The sequence below is a fragment of the Crocuta crocuta genome, unplaced genomic scaffold (genome assembly GCF_008692635.1).
Source record: "Crocuta crocuta isolate KB4526 unplaced genomic scaffold, BGI_CrCroc_1.0 scaffold160, whole genome shotgun sequence".
NCBI lineage: Eukaryota > Metazoa > Chordata > Mammalia > Carnivora > Hyaenidae > Crocuta > Crocuta crocuta.
The window spans coordinates 2,640,546-2,659,847 of NW_027527591.1; the positions used below are offsets into that span (position 1 = coordinate 2,640,546).

The window sequence follows — 19,302 nt, forward strand, 5'->3', positions numbered from 1 at the left end:
TCATGCCAGCACAAGGGAGAGAATACAGGTCTTGTCTTGTTTTCCAAAGACCCTTTATGTCACCAACAAAAGTGTAGGCTTTACTTAGGAACAGTGCTGCTTGATTCATTATTATTACTCTTCTCATTTTACTGTATTTTACAAATAGCCTGTTCAAATTGATATAAAAAGTAAGAACCTTTATTAGATTCCCACAGTATAAAATTTAACTATCATGTCAAATGTTTGGTAATTTCAACAAGCTATGAGTTACATTTCTAAATTGGTCACTAGTGACCCGATAACTTTTGGTTGGAGAGTACTTTTTCTCTTCCTCCATGTGCGTGTGTTTAGATAGACAGACTGATGATGATTGACAGGTGGGTAGGTAGGTAGATAGATAGTTGATAGATAGATGACAGATGGATGGTAAAGTAATAACAGGGGTGCCTGCCTGGCTCAGTCAGTAAAGCTTGTAACTATTAACCTCAGGGTCATGAATTCAAGACCCCTGTTGGGTACAGAGCTTAAAGACAAAAAACGTAAGCAGAAAAAAATGAAAAGAGGTAAAACATTACCAATAGGTAAATCTGGGTAGAGTGTACAATTATTTTCATAATTTTTTTTTTTTAGAGAGAGACCAAGCATGCACAAGTTGGGGAGAGGGCCAGAGAGAGAGAGAGAATCTTAAGCAGCCTCTACCTTCAAGGCAGAACCAGATGATGGGCTGAATCCCATGACCCTGGGATCATGACCTGAGCTGAAATCAAGAGTCAGACTTTCAACTGACTAAGTCACCCAGGTGCCCCTATTTTTACAATCTTTTAGGTCCAAAGTTATTTACAAACAAAATTTAAAAAATTTACATGTGGAGTGCCTTGGAGGCTCAGTTGGTTAAGCATCCCACTTCAGCTGAGGTCATCATCTTACAGTTCGTGAGTTCAAGCCCTGTGTCAGGCTCTGTGCAGACAGCTCAGAGCCTGGAGCCTGCTTCGGATTCTGTGTCTTCCTCTCTTTCTGCCCCTCCCCCACTTGTGCTCTGTCTCTCTCTCAAACATTAAATTTTTTTTAAATTTACATGTGGCTTAAACATGTACAACCTAGAGTCCAGCCTCAGCTTCTGCTCCTTGCTCTCTTTCTCCACACATATCCCAAGCTCCAGTCAAACCAAATTACTTGTAATTTCCTCCAGTGGATGCCCTCATCCTTTCATCTCCCTGGGGACTATGACATGCTGTTCAAGACAACACGAGCCCATCTCTGCAGAAAAGCCTTTCCCTGATCTCTGCAGGCAAGTTAAGTCTGTCTTCAGTGTGAGAAATATAGTATTTTTTACATGTTTGCCTTCATTACAAGATATAAAAATGAGACTGCATTTTTTGTGTGACCTTGGGAATGTTACTTAACTTTTGTATGCCTCCGTTTATTTATAATGTGGAGATGACAGCACCCACCCATAGGGATATTTTGATGATTAAATGGGTTAAATCATGTAAAGTGCTTGGAACTGACTGAGGAATAGCAGGTGTGCCATGATGTTAGTTATTATGGTGGTGAGACGGTGATCAGTATAGTATCAGAAAAGTACTTGGGGTGCCTGGGTGGCTTAGTCGGTTAAGCGTCCGACTTTCGCTTAGGTCATGATCTTGCGGTTCGTGGGTTTGAGCCCCGCGTGGGGCTCTGTGCTGACAGCCAGCTCGGAGCCTGGAGCCTGTTTCAGAGTCTGTGACTCCCTCTCTCTCTGACCCTCTCCTGCTCACTCTCTCTCTCTCTCCTAGAAATAAATAAAACATTAAAAAAATTAAAAAAAAAAAAGAAAAGTACTCGAATGGTAGGAGGAGGGATAATGGTATAGACTACACCAACCATTGGAGACACCACTAAGTACTTTCAGGTAAATGAATGAAGGGATGCTCAGGGAGCACATTATTATAATAGTAGAGGGAAGAAGGAAGGTCTCAACCACAGTGGTAACAAGGAGGAGAGAAGGAGGGAAAGAATTTGGAAAGCCCTCATGTAGATCTATATCAAGTGGTAATTCCATGACTGTGAGGTGAGAGGGAAGGGATATAAGCTCTTATGTCATCATTATCTTAGGACCTTCACAAAGCCCCATTTTAGGTGGTGTTTCTGGAATATGGTTTCGCTGTGGCCATTAGCACTCTCTCCAGCAGGCAATATGGGTCAACCTCTCTGATGGGGTTCAAGTACTTCTCTTGGTGTTTTGCAAGGCATTTGTATAAACTTTTATTATATATATGTTGCAATCTTTAGTCAGTGTGTGTTTGTAGCTATATATTTGAAAGGAGCTAGATCAAAGATAATATATAACCACATAACAACATAATAAAATTTTTAATAACGCTTATAAACAAGGTGGGGGAACAAAAAATGTAACAGCTGAGGTGTAATTTTTTTCATTTTAATTTGCTCGCTCATATCTTATATGGCTTTGTATGGGAAAAAAAGAATATGACATAATCCTGGCCCAAAACCCTGTTTCATGAGAGAAGTGAACTGGTTTTGTATATCAATGTTAAAAAACAAACTAAAATTAAATAAATGCGAGAATACAACTGTATTGCCTCTTAATAGTATTTTATTGAAAAGTTTACAATTAGAACACTTGTAATAACACAAAAAGTTTAAAAGTGACATAAGTCGCCCTGCAGGTAGGATTTTTTTTATATGCAAGAGGAATGGGGACCTTACGCTTAAAATGTGTGGAATTCATAGCACAGTCTGGGGCTCAGTAGATCAACAGAAATCCGAAGGGAACGGACATAACTTCCAAGTTATTCCAAAGTTGGCAGGGGGGAGGAGGTGGAGAGAGATGGCATCAATCTGAAGGTTTCACTTGGCTCAGTTTGAAATCCAGAGGAAAACAAGAACAAAGGCACCTCAGCGGTTTGTACCATCTGCGGACAGACGCCAGAACACAAAACTGCAAACCGATGTCCTTTAAGGAAATTCATACTTTAAAGACCTTTGTCACTTCTCAAAGTCAGTACTGTAAAAAGGGATAATGATGTCCCTGGATGAGCCAGATAATTGAGAATAATTATCAAAAAAAGGTACATTACACAAACATCATGATGAAGGGATTCATAAATTAAATCCATATTTCACTTTAACAAATTGTTATAGTATTCTGCCTTGTTAAAAATGTCCTGAGTGTGGCAGATGCTATTTAAAAGCCATGACAATAGAGTCTTGAAAGTATGCATAGTAATAGTTCAGAAGATAGAGCAACAACTTTTTCTACCTTGATCACTGTTAATCAGCACCATAAAATGTTAGCTGCAAATAAGCACGTAGGTAAGCTGAGCCCACCAAAAATAAGGCATTAGAAAACAAATGAATTCTCATGAAGAACAAGTTACTTAGGAAGGAGTTTAAGTAAGGTTTGTAAAAACTGACTGACAACAATTTAATTGTGAAAGAAAAGAATACTAAGGCATAACCAAGTAAACTGAAATAGTTGGGTGTCAGTATTTGTCTCTGTGGCAGACAATTGAGGATCAGTTCCTTTAGATACAGTGGGACTTGGATTGACATCAGAGAGAGCTGGGTGTCTATTTCTCTATACCATCTTCCCAGCACTGTACTGCCTGTAGTGGAAAAGACTCTTGGAGTCCACATTGCGAGATTTCTGCACAGCTTCAGCAAAAAGTTTGGTCACCTGAAAACAAGGGTAGGAATATTAGGGACCCACATGACACGAAAATGAACATTTAACGAAGCAGAAGTGAAAAATCAATTTCTGCTCCTAATTTCCAAAGGGACATATGATGAAAGACACAAAAATTTTTATTTATTTCGGACTTTCTTGTATAACTCAGACCTTACCATGAACACACTTATCCCCACCACTCAACTCCCCCGGGGACTAAAACTGACTCAGGAACAAAATATATGATGGATAGAAAGTTAATGAGTCTTGAAGTAGGTGATAAATTTGGTGGGTCATGTCCAAGTGGAACTGAACATTCCTCGGGTGATCATTTTCTGCGAATTGGATGAGTGTTTGCACTATACACGGGTCCTCAATTATCATTAACCGTTGTTCCTATGTGGTGGCTTTCATTTAGAAACAATGGAACAAAAGTTTGTATCTTTATTCCATGCCACACCACACTTTTTATTTAGAGAATAACTGTATGGCTAATGAGAGAGCATGGCTGTCTGTGGCTTTTGATGATCTCAATTGCTTGATCATCAACTGTCTCAGTTAGACCATGACCCACCATAGTGGCACCGTTATTTTAGAGTCTATTTAAAAATTCTTCTCCGTTCTAAATGCTACAAGAAGGGGAGAAGAAGGATATGTGTATATTGATGAGCACTCTTCAGGGAGGCAAGAAGTAAAAACCTGCATGGAGCTCTATTTGGGAAAAAACAACATACCTGGAAATTAGTGAGGAGAGCAATTCCACTGTCAACAGCTGTCCTCCGAATCACATAATTATCATGGACAAACTTAGTGTTATTATTGGGAAGGTTAATCACCAGGTCAATGCTGCCATCTCTAATCAATCTAGAAGAATAGTTCAAATAAACAAAAGTTTGCAGGTGACGATGTAGGTTATATAATTAGTTTTGAAAATACTACCGTCATCATTCTCTGATGCCATTCAAGTCAATGCTGTACTGAGTTGATGGCCACCTGCCCTCCTTCACCCACAATGGATGCTCAAATTACACTCATTTGGGAGTTGCAATTTTTTATTGTGTTCTCAAAAGAATTCTAGTGAAAGTCTAACTAATTAAATGGAAAGGCTTTTCTTTTCAAAATGCTATCTATCCACAGAAGAATTGGTAATTAAAATGTTTTTTAATATTTATTCATTTCTGAGAAAGAGAGAGAGGCAGACAGACAGACAGACAGACAGAGCCGGATGCTGGGCTCAAACTCATGAACCAAGAGATCATGACCTGAGCTGAAATCAGAAGCTTAACCGACTGAGACACCCAGGCACCCCAGCAGAATTGGTAATTTGATAGATATTTACTTATTTTACAAGGAGGTGATTTCTCCAGCATTGAGGTCTGTTCCATCCCCCATCTTACACTCCACTGCCTGCTTCCCAGTGCCTCTCAGCTAAGGGTATGAGAACACAAGTCACCTGAGTTTGAATTAAACCACTTCACATTCTGTTGCTGGGCTGCTACACACACCAGGAGACATTTAAATGTCAAAAGCATAAAGTAGTGCTAATTGTTTTACAAAGTCCTAACCAAGTGCTTATAGCATCATTGGAAGTCTACTAAGGTCTGAACTATTTGCCATTCTTTTACTAATTTGATAATGATTTATAGGTTGCCTTCTTAACAGCCCTAGCAAATGGTATGCGTTCTTAAGAGCCCCAGTAAATGGTAGCCATTCAGTAGACTGTACTATTCTGGAACAATTGAGAATTATCTCTTAGTTTCCCACGCCATATACTTCTGTAAGTGTTGATGTAATGGTGTTCTTGAAGGCTCACATGGTGCACTAAAATAACATGTCTTACAAAAACCTAATGATGACGTAGCCTACGGCACAATAACCAACCTGATCAAAGAATGGTAAATTAGGTAATCCAATGGATGGTGTTTTTCTAGCCACCCACCATACATACCCACCTGCATTGAGCAAGTGTTCAATAAACTGACTAATCTATTGATGCACAACCTCGAGGAAATGCAGCTGGTCAATCTTACACTTGATATTCACATCTATCTACAATTCAAGTTCAATGTAAGATGTAAGGTGCTGCATTACATTCTTCACGTCTATGATTCTCATTGCTGAACTCTTGGTGTCCATCAAGGAAAGCATCTTTACTAGAAAATATTNTGCCATATACTTCTGTAAGTGTTGATGTAATGGTGTTCTTGAAGCTCACATGGTGCACTAAAATAACATGTCTTACAGAAACCTAATGATGACGTAGCCTACGGCACAATAACCAACCTGATCAAAGAATGGTAAATTAGGTAATCCAATGGATGGTGTTTTTCTAGCCACCCACCATACATACCCACCTGCATTGAGCAAGTGTTCAATAAACTGACTAATCTATTGATGCACAACCTCGAGGAAATGCAGCTGGTCAATCTTACACTTGATATTCACATCTATCTACAATTCAAGTTCAATGTAAGATGTAAGGTGCTGCATTACATTCTTCACGTCTATGATTCTCATTGCTGAACTCTTGGTGTCCATCAAGGAAAGCATCTTTACTAGAAAATATTTTGAAAGATGCTATGTATCACCATGTACACATATGGCATCATGTGTTATAGGAACAGCCAAGTTCATGAGACTGAAACTTCCCTATAATCCATAGGTTTATTCATCTGAAATTGGCTAAGAGTACTTTTAGAAGACTTGCAATAAGGTGAAGTATTCACATCATACTAGTTCCCAAAGTTAATCCTCTATCCATTTTGTAATGTCAGAAATCTCTGCCCAGTTCTTACTTTCTGATGGAAGAGAGGCTGGGATTCTGTCCTTCCTGAGATGGCCATGCCACTGGGGTGGCAGGGACATTGTTGGCATTGAGCCAGTCCGACGTGGCTTCCGTGGCAAAGAGCTGCATTTAAAATGGAAAAGTCAATTACTGTATCACAGGGAAGGCTTTCATGGAGCAAAGAAGCCTACTGGGACACACACATGTCATTTAAAACATAAGGTAGAGGAAAATGGTATATATGAGAAGCAATAATACCATGAATAGAGATTTGGATTCACTGTCCAGAATCACGAGCACTTCAAATAATTTTAAAATATTTGCACTAAAGAAAAATTTAATAACATCAATTGTAACTGCTTTTGTAGAGGAGAAAAATGAAGAATTATTCATGGCTGAGGATTCCTTGTTATCAGATCAACAAAGCGCCATGACCACAGGCCCACTCTGAGCCTTGGGAATTATTTTGTTTTACTGAACTGGGCTTTGTGTGGAGGTATTCGTGGCAGAAGAGTTTTGCCTATAACAGTTATGAAGTCCATATGACTTCATATGGACATGAGAAAAGGAAAAAGGAGAAATATATTGGAAATGCATTGGAATTTTGTCCCAGTTCTGTGTAAACTAAATGTTCTAAGCTTTTAGCTAGCAACTTCTATGGAATTTATGGTAATTTTGTTAAAACTTAAAACTTTGTAATTATTTTATTCTAATAATATAGTCTTTCTAATTATTTTATTCTATTGAAGTTTTGAAACTGTCAAGTTAGTTATACCTCTCAAGTTGAAAGGATATGTTTTGAGCTGTTTCATTCCCTACGATTCATTAATATTCTCTTTTGTGAATAGATTTCAGTGCTTACAGAAAACAACTTGAAAAAAAAATTAATGTCACATACCTTGAAGCCTTCATTGTGTAATTGTTCAGCCACACCAAGGAACTTGGGACGGAATGATTGCTGCAATTAAAAGAATTTAACAAAATTCACTTTCTGGATATATTGCTCTTTATTTTGTCATATGCAATATGATATTCTCTCGTGACACGGTAAAACACAAGTCCATATGTTGTCAAGTCCTTTATTTTCAAAAGTGACAAATTTGATCCTTTAACCCTCCAAAGTGAGTACGAGTCTTATTTCCCCATATAGTGAGATTACACCCACGTTGTCTTGCTCTCTGTAGTCTTCGCACCTTGCCCTCAAATTTTTCCATTCTCTACTTAGTCTACTTAGTCTGTCTGCAGATTAAGATCCACCTCAGTCCTACATGGATGCTTCCCCTGGTCATGGAGAATTTAAGAGCACCTGGGTTAGGACATCAGCACTAGGTCAGCATTGCTGACTGTTCTGCCTGCTCAGCCTGTACTAATTGCTGAATTTGAACTCAGTCCTGCTCTTAGGTAACTAGTCTCTCTCCTAGCAGCTTGTGCTTGCCTCCTTGCAATAGGTCAACCATTTGGAACTCAGTTTTGCATTAAGTCTAAAGTAAAGTGTAAAAGAATGGGCTCTGGAGACACTAGGCTGCATTTCAGATCCTGGCTTTTCCATTCATTTTTGGTGCATCCTTAGAAAAGTTAATGTCTTGAATCTCTGTTTCTTCATTTTTAAAACAGCAGTGAGGATAGTAGTGTATCTACATCTTGGGGCTCTACAATGAACTGTGTGACCTTGAGCAACTTACTTAACTTCTCTGATGTACTTTCCTCATCTGTTAAATGAGAATAGTAACAATATCTGTGTCATAGAGTCATTGTGTTTGATGAGTTCATTTATAAGTAAGTATTACTTAGGTGTTAGTGCAGTAATTGAACACAGTTACCTGGCTGNCTACAATGAACTGTGTGACCTTGAGCAACTTACTTAACTTCTCTGATGTACTTTCCTCATCTGTTAAATGAGAATAGTAACAATATCTGTGTCATAGAGTCATTGTGTTTGATGAGTTCATTTATAAGTAAGTATTACTTAGGTGTTAGTGCAGTAATTGAACACAGTTACCTGGCTGNATTCCTGTCCCTGTACCCTAGTTTCCAAGATTGGCTTCCTCTACTGGTTGTCACACTTCAAATACAAGCCAACGTCCTCTTCACATATATTTTACCTCCAGACAGGCTTCCCTGATCTCTCTCACTGTTCAGATATTTTCTTAGAGACTATTGCTGTGAACTTCCTAGAGTCTCAGCTGGACCCGTCTAGTTTCCAGGTCCTGCCTGGACTTAACTTCCTTCCTGTGACGACCAGCCAGTATTTGCAAGACAGTGGTCAGAGTGAAAGAAAAAAAAGAAAAAAACAAAACTAAGTGGCCTACCCACAAGTCAACCCCTTACCTTGACCTCATTAATGTCTAAGTTACTGAGCTAATTAGAATATGAAAATCATACACAGTTAAAAACATATCTATTCTGCCTTAAATGAAAACACTTTGGCTGTTTTCCCTTGTAAAAAGTTGGTAAACAGATGAAATAATTTGGTTACTTCAGTAAATGTTTTATAATCTATTTAGAAACCCTATTAGTAATAGGTAAAAAAAAAANATTCTTCACGTCTATGATTCTCATTGCTGAACTCTTGGTGTCCATCAAGGAAAGCATCTTTACTAGAAAATATTTTGAAAGATGCTATGTATCACCATGTACACATATGGCATCATGTGTTATAGGAACAGCCAAGTTCATGAGACTGAAACTTCCCTATAATCCATAGGTTTATTCATCTGAAATTGGCTAAGAGTACTTTTAGAAGACTTGCAATAAGGTGAAGTATTCACATCATACTAGTTCCCAAAGTTAATCCTCTATCCATTTTGTAATGTCAGAAATCTCTGCCCAGTTCTTACTTTCTGATGGAAGAGAGGCTGGGATTCTGTCCTTCCTGAGATGGCCATGCCACTGGGGTGGCAGGGACATTGTTGGCATTGAGCCAGTCCGACGTGGCTTCCGTGGCAAAGAGCTGCATTTAAAATGGAAAAGTCAATTACTGTATCACAGGGAAGGCTTTCATGGAGCAAAGAAGCCTACTGGGACACACACATGTCATTTAAAACATAAGGTAGAAGAAAATGGTATATATGAGAAGCAATAATACCATGAATAGAGATTTGGATTCACTGTCCAGAATCACGAGCACTTCAAATAATTTTAAAATATTTGCACTAAAGAAAAATTTAATAACATCAATTGTAACTGCTTTTGTAGAGGAGAAAAATGAAGAATTATTCATGGCTGAGGATTCCTTGTTATCAGATCAACAAAGCGCCATGACCACAGGCCCACTCTGAGCCTTGGGAATTATTTTGTTTTACTGAACTGGGCTTTGTGTGGAGGTATTCGTGGCAGAAGAGTTTTGCCTATAACAGTTATGAAGTCCATATGACTTCATATGGACATGAGAAAAGGAAAAAGGAGAAATATATTGGAAATGCATTGGAATTTTGTCCCAGTTCTGTGTAAACTAAATGTTCTAAGCTTTTAGCTAGCAACTTCTATGGAATTTATGGTAATTTTGTTAAAACTTAAAACTTTGTAATTATTTTATTCTAATAATATAGTCTTTCTAATTATTTTATTCTATTGAAGTTTTGAAACTGTCAAGTTAGTTATACCTCTCAAGTTGAAAGGATATGTTTTGAGCTGTTTCATTCCCTACGATTCATTAATATTCTCTTTTGTGAATAGATTTCAGTGCTTACAGAAAACAACTTGAAAAAAAAATTAATGTCACATACCTTGAAGCCTTCATTGTGTAATTGTTCAGCCACACCAAGGAACTTGGGACGGAATGATTGCTGCAATTAAAAGAATTTAACAAAATTCACTTTCTGGATATATTGCTCTTTATTTTGTCATATGCAATATGATATTCTCTCGTGACACTGTAAAACACAAGTCCATATGTTGTCAAGTCCTTTATTTTCAAAAGTGACAAATTTGATCCTTTAACCCTCCAAAGTGAGTACGAGTCTTATTTCCCCATATAGTGAGATTACACCCACGTTGTCTTGCTCTCTGTAGTCTTCGCACCTTGCCCTCAAATTTTTCCATTCTCTACTTAGTCTACTTAGTCTGTCTGCAGATTAAGATCCACCTCAGTCCTACATGGATGCTTCCCCTGGTCATGGAGAATTTAAGAGCACCTGGGTTAGGACATCAGCACTAGGTCAGCATTGCTGACTGTTCTGCCTGCTCAGCCTGTACTAATTGCTGAATTTGAACTCAGTCCTGCTCTTAGGTAACTAGTCTCTCTCCTAGCAGCTTGTGCTTGCCTCCTTGCAATAGGTCAACCATTTGGAACTCAGTTTTGCATTAAGTCTAAAGTAAAGTGTAAAAGAATGGGCTCTGGAGACACTAGGCTGCATTTCAGATCCTGGCTTTTCCATTCATTTTTGGTGCATCCTTAGAAAAGTTAATGTCTTGAATCTCTGTTTCTTCATTTTTAAAACAGCAGTGAGGATAGTAGTGTATCTACATCTTGGGGCTCTACAATGAACTGTGTGACCTTGAGCAACTTACTTAACTTCTCTGATGTACTTTCCTCATCTGTTAAATGAGAATAGTAACAATATCTGTGTCATAGAGTCATTGTGTTTGATGAGTTCATTTATAAGTAAGTATTACTTAGGTGTTAGTGCAGTAATTGAACACAGTTNCAGTTAGTAGTTCTCATTAAGTATTAATTATTATTATTAAAATATTTTTTTCAGCCTCTCAGAGACTAGATTCCTGTCCCTGTACCCTAGTTTCCAAGATTGGCTTCCTCTACTGGTTGTCACACTTCAAATACAAGCCAACGTCCTCTTCACATATATTTTACCTCCAGACAGGCTTCCCTGATCTCTCTCACTGTTCAGATATTTTCTTAGAGACTATTGCTGTGAACTTCCTAGAGTCTCAGCTGGACCCGTCTAGTTTCCAGGTCCTGCCTGGACTTAACTTCCTTCCTGTGACGACCAGCCAGTATTTGCAAGACAGTGGTCAGAGTGAAAGAAAAAAAAGAAAAAAACAAAACTAAGTGGCCTACCCACAAGTCAACCCCTTACCTTGACCTCATTAATGTCTAAGTTACTGAGCTAATTAGAATATGAAAATCATACACAGTTAAAAACATATCTATTCTGCCTTAAATGAAAACACTTTGGCTGTTTTCCCTTGTAAAAAGTTGGTAAACAGATGAAATAATTTGGTTACTTCAGTAAATGTTTTATAATCTATTTAGAAACCCTATTAGTAATAGGTAAAAAAAAAATATCATGGAGATGATCTTATTTCAGAGTCTCAGAGAAACTGAGAATTGCCATAACAAAACATACCAAGATCCTTGTACAATTTTGATAACGTTCAGCCCATAAAACCTCCTAGTATTTGCTTGCAGAGGCTTTCTGAGAACAGATCTACATCCTAGGAAAAGACTCCAAAGACTGTGTTCAAATATAAAATTCTTTAAGATTCTGGCCCTCTCGATCCCAGAACTGCAGTTTTATGAGAGGAAACTATTGGCAAATAGAAAAGATAAATGCAACTGGATGAATCTCAGCTAAGGCAGGCTCAGGGGTTATTCATGACAGTCTTCTAGAATACGAATTGTAACCATGCCCAGGATAGTAGCTCTCTATTCCTGCTTGGGACCAAACAGGAAGAAAATGGGCCTTAGATGCAAGAAGTTCATGGGTAGACATAAAAAAAAAAAAAAAAAATGAAAGAAAGAAAGAAAATAAATTAAAATCAGTAACTCCATGGCTTTAGGGCAATTTAAAGAGGTATGTGGCAGTCTCTTTAAGAATAGGTTAGGCAGAAAAATAGGACAATCATTTTGCAAGTTTGATTCTCCTTGGAAAGCAAGGGACTGAATTAGATAGCATTTTAGGTTTTCCTCATGTTTTAAGGTTCCTTGAAACACAGTAAATATGCATGAAATATTCTAAATGAACTTCTGAATTTTGTAAAATCTCTAATTTGGAACAATACATTGTGATCTTCAGCTGAACACAAGACACACTTAAGTGAGGACTAAAGCATGTTAGAAGAAGCAACCAGGGGCACCTGGGTGGCTCAGTCAGTTGAGCATCTGACTTCTGCTCAGGTCATGATCTAATGGTTTGTGGGCTCAAGCCCCGTATCATGTCCTGTGCTGACAGCTCAGAACCTGGAGCCTGCTTCGGTTTCTGTGTCTCCCTCTCTCTCTGCCCCTCCCCCTACATGCATTCTGTCTCTCTCTCTCAAAAATAAGTAAACATTTTAAAAAAAATTTTAAAGAGAAGATTCAACATAAATTTGTCCAATATATTTATTAACGAATACATTAATTATATATTGAACAAACTATTCTCAATATCTTAAGTTTTCCCCTAGCAAAATATCACTAATAATATATGGCCGTGTGATAACATTGAAAGCATTTTCTAAAATATCATTTCACAAGTACAGTGGTTCTCAAAATGTTGTTTCCTGGGAAATCAGCATCACCTGGGAATTTGTTCAAAATGTAAAAGTTTGAGCCCCACCTCAGATCTGTGGAATCAGGAGCTCTCAGAGTGAATCCCTGTAATCTGCATTTTAACAAACCCTCCAGGGGATTTCGATGCCCACCTAAGTTTAGGAATAGGAGGGAAGAGGGAATAGGAGACCCATCCTTCACTCATTTTGTAATTTGAGGTGGAGATGCATTAACCTTGCCCAAAGTCACAATGAAAAATGTTGAGGATGGAGTACTAGAATGTACTTTTTTTCTTTGCTATTTTAAAGTAAAATAAGTCAGCAAGTCCTCTAAGACCTGCAGACACCAGTCAGAACCTCATTATGGAGCTGTTTCAATGCTGTCCCCCAAGTGGAAAAGATAAATATCCAACATGACAGTATTGGCAGTTCCCAGCCGGGGAACCACTCTGCCTTCTGGTCTGGGGTGTTGGCTTTCATAGCCACATTATAAACTTCTATCAAACATGTATTGAACACTTGTGACACATAAAACAGCCTCTCTACAAAAAGAAATTACGGCTGTCAGCTTGCATCTGAGTAGCTTCAGATTTAATAGCTGATTGAAAATACCTAGGTAAGAAACCATTTGTTACTAAAGGTGAAAAGTACAAGCTGATTTATTTCTTGGAAAATGTTTATAAGAAGGAAAGTCCTTTAAAAATGAAATATATATATATATTTCCTCCAATTATCATTTTCACATTAATCCAACTTCTGGCTGCAGAACAGAAAGCCAAGTTAACATTGTGTGGTGCCTGTGGCCTTACAGGGACGTCTGCATCGACAATGCTATGGTTGTTCCTAATGATTCTGTATTGAAGATAAAAGGTTATTCATGTCACTTGGAGTTGTCTTTTTCAAATAAAATGCTTGCTTTGTGTTTCCAAGCAATGCTGAAACGCAGATGTCAGGATGGCGACGGCGCTCGCCACTCCACAAACATCACTGAATAGCCCAATCAGAGGGGAAAACACAGCGAGCGCTCTTGATCTACTCTAGAGTAAATCATTTATTGTTAAGGGGTGTTCCAGAAAACTTCAAAACAAGGCAGATTGCCTACTCATAGCAACTAAAAATAAATCCCAATGGGATGAAAGGAGGCTGGAAATATTGCAGGAAAATCAAAGATGATTTTGTTGTCATATAAACCTGCATTATGCCTTTCTTATGTTAGGATCTAGGCCTATGGAAAGCATCTTGTTAGAGACCCAGTGCATGTAAGTTGAAAGGGATCCTTTGACAAAATCTAAATCTTGATACTTTTTCCCCTAAAGTTCTAGTTATACACATTTGGTGTTATGACTATTTCAAATTCCCCAGGTAATTTGACCCACAGGATTTAACTTTGAGAGGAAGAGAAACAGAGGATCTGTGTGTATAAAGGAGTAGGGTGGGAAAGAGAAGAGAAATAAAAGGTTAGGAAGATTGCAGTATAACAAATCAATAAATGTGTTTGTGCCCTCCCCCCCACACACAAACACATACACACACGCGCGCACACACACACACACACACACACACACACACACAGACTCTACTAAATGTTGAGAAGTTGCTGATACTTGCTAGTAATGATTTACTATTTAGAATATGTGTTAAACTACCAAAAATAAGAAAAAATTTTTCCTGGCTCAGAGCCACTTTTACCTCTCCTCCATATTTCACTTTTCCCCCAGTTTTCTCTTGCAACCTGTCGTGAATATTAATGAGTTAAGGTATCTTCAATTAAATCTTCCTATTCATAGCAGGAAGCTTGGTCAGCGGGAGGAGATAAAGAGAAAAGAAGACCTTTACCTCAAGTAAATGGGACAGATATCGACTATCTTCCTCATTTATACATGAAGGAATAATAAAGCAAATTAACTGCACTGGTGCTGGCTACCAGTGCTCTTCTGTGAGTGAAGTCTACGCAGCATTAGGCTAAATAAGTGATAATCTTAAGAATTAATCAAAAGGCAGTTGTGGATTTCTTTCTTAGAACTTCATTAGGTAACTCCACTAAATGCCTCCCTTTGTATTTACTGGCCCTAATGCCCATATGTATTAGTAGTACTTTTTTAGGTCCTTCTCAGTTCTGGCTTATATATTCAAATGAATTTGTACAAATTATTCTGACCAAGTTGAATCATATTAAGTAAAACCCTTTTATAAAGTACAATGTATACTAAAAAATGGAACCTTAATTACTTCATCTACAGTTGCTATACAGTTTGGGTAAAAGGCTGATGCTAGAATTCATCCCTTTCTGTCAAAGAAGATACCCAGCAAGTTTTATAGCCATGAACTCTCTCGTTAGAATATTCTGTCATATTGTTCACTTAAATTTATGCCTATGCATTTAAAAAAATCACTCTAAAAGAACCCCCCCCCCAACAGTAACGAGAGGCTATCCAATAATCGCTGGTAATGGCGGCTCTTCCTTGCCTCCCATTTAAGTAGGTCAAAAAGTGATTTTTGTCCATCTCCTGATGATCAATTTTACCACAGCTACAAATATTTTATTAAGTATAATTTTATACCAAACACTTCTTTAAATATACTTTTTAAACTTCGTAATTAAAAGAGATTCCAATCTAAAAGCCCAAACATGTGCACTTATACACAGGAAAAAAGTTCTTTGCAAGAGCTCATGTAGCCGCTGGAACACTGTTTCTTTAAAACAGAATGTACTGAAAGATAAAACTTCAATGGGCAGAACCTCATTCCGTTAAGAAAACTCTTTTTACCCTACACAACCCCCCTTTTTCTCCTACAAAGCAAAAAATTCTGTTCACTGATGCCAAAATCACACAAATATTTCATAAGGATCAAGTTAATTTTTGCTTAATATTTCCTTGCAGCACTGGAACCAAACAAGGCACAATTTTATACATCACTGCCTTCTTAAACTGGTATTTTAAAATGTTAGCTGTATTATGATTAGTTGTGAAGATCGGGACTAAGGGCATGGTCTCCTCTGAATGCCCCCAGGTCACACATTAAACTTTAAGCCATAACTGGAAGTTGGGCAAATACTCTCATACTTGTGACTTAATAAGACTTAATACCCATTTATAACATGATGAGTCTCTCATATGATATGATGTGTCTCTAAACTGCCATTAAGCTTCACAATTACAAGTCATCTTGTTAGCCTCGGCTCTAACTGTTCACCATCTCCCTTCTGGCACCTTTACAAAGCAAAATTCCAAGTTGCTCTTTGTAGGAACTTCTCCAAAGCCACTACCAATCCAGTCTCCAGAGTCTAATTTACTGATATTAAGACACCCTAATGAGATGGTATCTATAATAATCACCCACTGACTCGAGAATACCTGGAACTGCTCTAATTATATTTTTTATTGATTTTTATGTAACCATGCAGGGTTTGAGCTTATTAAAAGTATGGTAGGGGTGATATGTAAGACCATCTATCGTTTTTATATGATCCAAGAATTACTAACCTCAAATGTAAATGAATGACCAGGTGGGAAGGATTTAGTATATTTCAGGAAATTTATAAACAGAACAGTCTGTACATTCTTACAATAATTATTCCAAGGAGTCATAGAAGTTTCCCAGCTACCATCTTGCCCTAAGATTTCCATTTGATTTGCAATAATAAACCAATAATGCCCTTTTCATTGTATAAAGATACTCTCTTATAATTATTTCACCTTGCTTTGACTTAGAAGATTTTATCAAATAATAATATTTCAAGATCTTCCCAAGTATATTGTGGGCTCTGCTGACTCTTAAGCCCATCCAGTTACTCCTCTTCAATAACTTTGAATTAGTTGTGGAGATTCAGACTGAGAAAATTCCTCAACTAATATCCACATCTTCTTCATCTTTGGATCTTTGACATTTAGAGACATTCCTTGACTTAAAAAAATTCAACTTTAAAATCATGTGAAAGCCATACACATTCAGTTGAAACCATACTTCAGATTTTGAATTTTGATCTTTTCCAGTATAATGATGTACAGTAGGTTAATCTTTGTGATGGAGGGCAGCAGCAGATCCCAGTCAGCCATACAACCATGAGGGTAAACAGCCAATACACTTATAACCATTCTGCTGTTCACTTTCAGTAAAGCATTCAGCAAATTCCATAAGGTATTTAATACTTTATTACAAATAGCCTTTGTGTTAGATGATTCTGCCCCACTGCAGGCTGACATAAAGTGTTCTGAGTACACTGCAAGGTAGGCTATGCTAAGCTATGGTGCTCAGCAGGGTAGGTATAGTAAATCCATGGTATTTTCAACTTGTGATAGGTTTACTGAGATATAACCCCACCATAAGTTGTAGATCTATGTAGAAATTGAAATGTGAATGAATCAATGTAAGAAAGAACAGAACAGAGGTTGGGAAGGGATAATATAGGTTCAGCTTGGGAAGTATTGTGTTTGAGACATCCAGATAGAGGTCCATCCAGATATTGTTGGAGATATGGGATGACTGAGGATAAGGACTTAAAGATGACAGTTATGGATAGAACAGTGGATAACACAGACATGAGTTGGCAAAGGGGAGAGTCAAGAGATAGAGATAGAGAGAGAGAGAGAGTAAAGATGAGGTGAAACTGAACTTTATGGACAGCATTTGTTCAGAGGATAAGGAAGAAGAACAAAGAGCAGAACATCTATAAAAGATAAAACCAAGGAATAGAAGAGATTCCTTTTTTAGGGCATCCTAGATCCTTTCCACTAGAGACTTTTACTTTTTTTTTCTTTTTATTTATGCACTTATTTGAATTGGCTGCTTTAGTGGAAAAAGGCAAAACTCGGGGAACATAAAGAGAACAAATGTCCAGTTTTTCTATTAGTTGCTGTTTTCTTTAGTGGAACTTTAAACAAATCTCCCCTCTTTTATACCACACTTAAGGTCCTTGACACAGTCACTCTTCACATGTGCCCAGGGGTGTGCATGCAACCATGTACCACTTACCTGGATTCCAATCAGGATGCCTTTCTGGGGTATCTTAAAGCCTGTGGAAAGCATTGCCTTTAGGAAAGCTGTATGAATGCCTTCACCAAAGCAAGCCACCTGTTTAGAATAAATTAAAAAATAAAATAAAAAGAAGCCAATACAAGTCAACAACCCTTACAAAAAAAAAAAAAAAAAAGGAAGGAAGGAAGAAAGAAAGAAATGCAAATGGAAAGCACTTTATTCATAGACTCCTTTGCTAGATTTTATTGAGTTGCCCAAAGACCATGCAGTCTGAATCCTGGGATTAAAAGGCTGGCTGAGGCAGATGTATCTTATGTTTTTAATTAAGCATAATGAATGAATAAGCAATTCTTTCTCTATCCAACAACACTCCATGGAGCAACATAACTGGATTCTACTGTGAGTTATTTGGATACAAATCACAGCTTCTGGTCCATAATGTGGTGAGTTACCAAATGTTAATATGACTTAATGTTTAAATAACGGTATATGTTATGTATGCTATGCCACAGTGCATGAATTCATGGGTCAGTAGCACAAATGCACAACTGCCGATCAATTGGTTAGTAGTCATTTTGTACAGCTTATAAGAAAGGTTTCTGAGAAATTCAATAAATGCATGAAAGTCTCAAAGGACCTTTTTTTAAAAATCATTTTCATAAAATGAACCAAAATACCCTGCTACTAGTTCTGAATACCACAGCCATATGTAAAACAAAACAAAACAATTCCAAACTAACGTATAATGTTAGGATATACAGAGGTTTCAAAGAGGGTAATTGTGCTACAATATAGCTACAAATCAAATGGCCACCATAACTATAGAGCAAGTGGTATATTTGAGCATGACGGAAGTAGATTCTGCCATGCATATCATCATTTGGCACAGGTACAGAACCACCATTATAGTAAATAACATTGATGATGGCTAAATTCATTCTTTAAGCAAATGACTCCCTTACTGTGATAAGGATGTTCTCATGACTATGACCTTCAGCCAACCACCAGTACAAGCTGCTTTTCGTTCAACAGTGAACATTTTCTTTGGTCAATTAATGGCCAACTAGCTTAAGTAATGTCAACCTCAGTTAATGAAACCCAAATTCTACTAATAGGACTAGGCCATTACATCGTAAAAGCAGATACAACAACACAGAAGAGGTGTCAGCAATTTTCTACCAAAAAACCATAGAAAGCAGTCACATATTCAAGTCAACCTTAGGACTACCATCACCTTGCCACTGAGAAAATAAAACACCCCTTAGCTAGATCAAGAACTAAAGGTTTATTTAATCCCACAAGTCATGTGTACACTGAAAATGTCTCTTTGAAGCGTAACTGAGATTTCACTAAGCTAAAATTATTATTCTGATTTCAGTTATGAAACAGACCTTGTAACATCACACTCAGTGACACTTGGAAGTATGACTCTAACCATAGAACAATGATCTTTATACTC

The 19,302-nt window shown here is 37.6% G+C and overlaps 1 protein-coding gene across 1 annotated transcript in view; it reads right to left on the reverse strand.

The window, feature by feature from the left end:
- Positions 1–2,560: 2,560 nt before the first annotated feature.
- Positions 2,561–19,302, reverse strand: part of CPS1 (carbamoyl-phosphate synthase 1) — a 140,315-nt gene continuing 123,573 nt past the window's right edge. The window contains exons 35-39 of the mRNA XM_077770982.1: positions 17,841–17,939; positions 10,163–10,222; positions 9,275–9,387; positions 4,387–4,516; positions 2,561–3,661 (exon numbers count right to left, since the gene is read on the reverse strand). Coding sequence (XP_077627108.1) covers positions 3,563–3,661; positions 4,387–4,516; positions 9,275–9,387; positions 10,163–10,222; positions 17,841–17,939 — 501 coding nt within the window. The 3' untranslated portion in view covers positions 2,561–3,562. The remainder of the gene's footprint in view (positions 3,662–4,386; positions 4,517–9,274; positions 9,388–10,162; positions 10,223–17,840; positions 17,940–19,302) is intronic.